Source organism: Tachyglossus aculeatus, chromosome 13 (genome assembly GCF_015852505.1).
Source record: "Tachyglossus aculeatus isolate mTacAcu1 chromosome 13, mTacAcu1.pri, whole genome shotgun sequence".
Classification (NCBI taxonomy): Eukaryota; Metazoa; Chordata; class Mammalia; order Monotremata; family Tachyglossidae; genus Tachyglossus; species Tachyglossus aculeatus.
In genome coordinates, this window is record NC_052078.1 from 21,636,562 (window position 1) to 21,641,533 (window position 4,972).

General features: G+C 51.4%; 1 protein-coding gene across 1 annotated transcript; it reads left to right on the forward strand.

The window, feature by feature from the left end:
- Nucleotides 1–330: 330 nt before the first annotated feature.
- On the forward strand, nucleotides 331–3,432 carry SKIDA1 (SKI/DACH domain containing 1). Its single transcript, XM_038755787.1, has one exon. It carries the CDS (start codon nucleotides 336–338, stop codon nucleotides 2,901–2,903), a length of 2,568 nt encoding a protein of 855 aa, XP_038611715.1. The 5' UTR covers nucleotides 331–335; the 3' UTR covers nucleotides 2,904–3,432.
- Nucleotides 3,433–4,972: the final 1,540 nt, after the last annotated feature.

Genomic DNA, 4,972 nt, shown 5'->3' on the forward strand with positions numbered 1-4,972 from the left:
TTTTTCTCCCCTTTTCCTTTTCTTTTTCGCCTTTTTTTTCCCCCCAACCCAGCAACAGAACCCAAAGCCCCACCAAGAATATATGCAGTGTAGCCTCACGTGGGACTTTTCTTCCCATGATTTTATCCACCCCACCCCACCCCGCGATCCTCCTTCCATCGCCGCGCTCGAAGTTTGGCAGCCTTTTCCCCCCCGGAGTAACAGTCTTTGTTATTTTATTAGCAGGATGCCTTGAGACCTATGCAGAATCCGGCGGAGGATTCGCACATGTACCCACATATATGCGTCTCCCCCTTATCCTCGCCGCCAATGGTGGGAGCGATTTAGCGGCCGAGATGGGGGACTTGAAGTCGGGTTTTGAAGAGGTGGATGGCGTGCGGCTCGGGTACCTCGTCATTAAAGGAAAGCCCATGTTTGCCCTCTCCCAGGTGTTCACCGACCTGCTGAAGAACATCCCGCGGACCACGGTGCACAAGCGCATGGACCACCTCCGGGTGAAGAAGCACCACTGCGACCTGGCGGAGCTGCGGCGGCTCAAGGCCATCCACAGCATCGCCTTCCACGCGGCCAAGTGCACGCTCATCTCCCGGGAGGACGTGGAGGCCCTGCACGCCTCGTGCAAGACGGAGCGGGGCCGCCGGAGGAAAGGGGCCCGCGACGGCGACGCCCCCCTCCCGGGATCCCGGCACGCCCCGCCGCCGCCCCCGCCGCCCCCGCTCTGGCTGGGATTGAATGGAGCCGCGCAGCCGCTGCCAAGCAGCCGCCCCGGGGCCGCCGCCTCGCCCCCCGCCGCCGATCTACCTCAAATCTTCAGCCCCTTCCCCGGCCGCCGCTCCTCCCCCGAGGCCGCCCGCCCCCCGGGCAAGCCCCCGCCGGACTACGACTACGAGGCGGCCGCCCCCAGCCCCGCCGGCTCCACCGGCCCGGCGCGCCGGGGCTGCCGCCGGGGGCCCCGCCTTCTGCTCGGGGCCCCCCACCCCCGGGGGTACCGGGCCAAAGTCACCGCGGCGGCGGCGGCGGCTGCAGCCGCAGCTGCAGCCGCCGCCGCCGCCGTAGCCGGGGCAACCTGCCTGGAGCGGTTCCATCTGGCGACCGGGGGCTTCTGCCCGCCCCCGCACCGGGCCCGGACCCCCCGTGCCCGGCCCCGCCGGCCGCAGCAGGCCCGCCGCCAACAGCAGCAGCAGCAGCAGCAGCGGAGGCAACAGCCGCCACATCTGTCCGGTTTCCCCGAGCGTTACAGCAGCGACTCCGAGTCCAGCTCCTACTCGGACCACGCGGCCAACGACTCGGACTTCGGGTCCAGCCTGTCCAGCAGCAGCAACTCCGCGTCGTCGTCGTCGTCGTCCTCCTCGTCGTCGTCCTCCTCCTCCGAGGACAGCGCGGGGTCGGACTCCAGCGAGGCCAGCTCGGACGACGACGACGACGACGAGGACGAGGAAGACACGTCCTCCGATTCGGACTCCAGCTCCGGCTCCAGCCGGGTCTCGGTGCAGAGCATCCGCTTCAGGCGCACCAGCTTCTGCCAGCCCCCCCCCGGCGTGCAGGCGCAGGCCAGCCTCCTGTACCGCCTGGCCACCGTCGTCGCCGCCCCCAAGCCCGCCGCCTTCGAGGAGGCCGCCAGGCTCGCCGACCTCAAAAGCGGGGTCAAAGCCGAGGCGCCCGAGGAGTGGAGCTACCCCATCTGGGCCCCCAGGACACCGCCCGGCTGCTGCCCCGCCAGCCTTGGAAGTTGTTTTGCCGAGATAAGGAACGATAGGGTATCTGAGATCACATTCCCACACTCCGAAATTCCCAATAACGTAAAGAGAACTGACCTGACGATTAACTGCGTGGCGGAGGGGGCCTCTTCACCTAGCCCAAAGACAAACAATGCATTTCCACAACAAAGAATACTCAGAGAGGCCAGGAAATGCCTGCAAGCAACTACTACACACTGTGCAGATAACGATACAATAGCTGCTAGGTTCTTAAATAATGATTCTTCGGCGGCGGCGGCAAATTCAGAAAAAGGTTCCAAAATCCTGCATTGTATTGAATTGGCCACGGATTTGCCCTCATTACAAACTGAGCCTGAGATGGACCCTGCTGCTGCAGCTGATCCAGGAATAACAGCAGCAGCAGCAGCAGCAGCAGTAACAGCCACAACAGCAGCAGCAGCAGCAGCAGCAGCAGCAGCAGAAAATCAGGGATGGCCCTTTCCGCACAATATTAAAATCAAAGTAGAGGATAGTAGCACTAATGAAGAATATGAACCTGACCTTGTTAAACATAAGCTAAAATGCGAGTGCAATGATACAAAGGGTGAATTTTACCATGTGGCTGAGAGTAAGGAGGAGGAAGAGGAGGAGGAGGAGGAAAAGGACGCTTTGTTAACAGCCAAGGAAGATTTTGCATGCACTGAAAAAGAAACCACTTCCTTAAACCCACTGACTCAGAGTCAGGGCCTTTCATGCACTTTAGGTTCTCCAAAGCCTGAGGATGGGGAATATAAATTTGGTGCGAGGGTGAGAAAAAATTACAGGACACTGGTGCTGGGAAAACGACCTGTACTACAGCCTCCTCCAGTCAAACCAAATTTGAAATCAGCTAGAAGCCCACGTCCTACAGGTAAAACTGAGACACATGAAGGAACACTGGATGATTTTACAGTTACCAATAGACGCAGAAGGGTAGCCAGCAATGTAGCATCAGCAGTGAAAAGGCCATTTAATTTCATGGCAAATTTTCCCTGTCCACCGTCACTAATTATTGGTAATGATGGGGATTTCTTGCCGGCTTATTCCTTAAATACCACTAAGGATTCCCAAACTCCTCACAAGGCCCATCCTATATGGAAATGGCAGCTGGGCGGTTCTGCAATACCTCTTCCACCTAGTCACAAATTCAGGAAATTTAATTCATAACGTTATTTTGGGAGATATTTTCTCGAGACATGTTACCTTCCGTACATTGTAAAACTGCACAAGATGGTTTGTACAAGCCCATTAATGCGTTACCCTCGTTTGGAGCCCTGGTTTATCACATTATGAAGACAGAAATCGGATTACTATTTTCTTCTTTCACTGCAGTTTTTTGGTGTCTTTTTTTTTTCTTCTTCTTCTTCTTTTTGAATTGGGGTAAGGGTTGGTTTACATTCCACAGACTACTTCAGGCTAAAGACTCAAGTGAAACTCAGTTATTACGATAGAGCTGGAACGCTTTACTGTTTCAATGCTTGATAATGCACCCGGTACCTCAATTCAACTGCTACAAATAAATGTCAAAAGGTTGAATAATAAATATTACAATGAGCCATTAAGTTTATGCACTAGATTTCAAACGTGGAAGTGTAACTGTTAATTCAGCGAAAGTTTGTTAAGTTATATGGTTGCACAGTGAGGAATCACGAGGGTTCTGTGGTGGCAGGCTACTTTTCTGGAGCTTTGTGTTCGGTTGTAGGGTATCTTCCCCCCCCCCCCCCCACCCCCCCCCCCCCCCCCCCTAAGAGCAGTTGCACTTACTATTTTTTCTATGGATTGGAATGGTTGGGGTTGGAGACCTCTTCGAAAACTGGTGAAAGCTGCCTCATCTAAACCAAGTAAAATAAATATGGAATTGTATTTTTGGTAAAGGGTGTCTTTTTACTTGTACAGCCACCACTTAACCATCGGAAAAGTCTTTTTTTTTGTTGTTATTTTCACCCAAAGGTCTTAAATAAGGTTAATGTTGCCCGCTAATGTCATGCTTTCGTTGTGGCCTGAACATGTCCCTTAGAAACTTTCAAAGCAACTAAAACACTTCCCTGACTAGCAGGATGGTTTATGTTCTGACTCTTCACAGTAGATAGAGGAAATAGCAAAGTTAGGAAATATAACCCCGAAAAGTAAAACGAGGGGCCCAGAGTGGCACCGATACCCCAAATCAGACTCCCCATGTCGTTCAGGGCGTTTTTTTCTGGAACCAGAACTCAGGCATTTGAATTGTGTTACTTTTTACTGTTTTCTGCATCTCTCTCAAACTTCAGTAACATCCTGTGTAGGTAGCAGGAACATTTCCACTGCACGTGACAATCAGAGGTGATTATCTATATTTGCACTTACTATCGAAGTAGTCGAACATGCAGACGGCTAGGGCCTGGCCTTTAGTAAAAGGCCATGCTGGTGTACTATGTTGTGATGTTGGAAGCAGTAAATCAAAATTATGGAAATTTGCACTGTTGAAAAGCATGCTTTAGCTTTATTTTCAATTAAAAACACTGTTTAAAATTCCTGGGTCCAGACATTTCGACTCGTTGCAAGCAGGAATGGTTTTCTTGGCATTTTCACTGAATGTTTTGTTGGGAGGAAACGTGCTTAGAGGGGTTAGCATTTTGACATAAAACTGTGATGAGACCAAAATGGGACTGTGCGGAATACTGGAGAGAATTTCTTTAAAAAAAAAAAATGTCACAAATGTGTCAATAAAGTGAGAAGAAAATCTCCAGGTTGGAGGAAGGATGGAACCAGTTCAGTTGTGTTCTAGTGGAGCTTGGGTCCAATAATTACTGGTCCAGTCTTTTTTGTTCAACATGTTATGTATCCCAAATCCTTGCCAAATTAAATCTAAGTGATTGCATCTATCAGTCAATACCAGGGAGACTACCTTATCATAAATCACAAAAGACAACAAAACACCAATGAAATGTTTACTATGTGAATTGGAGTCCACGTTTCTTATGGAAATTAACGGCCTATTTTAAAGGAAAAAAATATTCTAATTCCTGCCCCCTTGTGATTCTTGCCCTTTGTTTCTAAATATTCCAGACACTGGCTAATCTCAGCTCTGATTACTACAGCCACTACATAGTTCTTTCCCTTTAATAGGATAGGACCTGGGATGAGAATACGTGAACCAAGCACATTCGGATGGAGTAAACCAGACGTTCACCTACCCCGACCACCCCTTTCCCCTTGCAAGCTGCCAAAGAAAGTGTATTGAACACTTAACCAGCTTG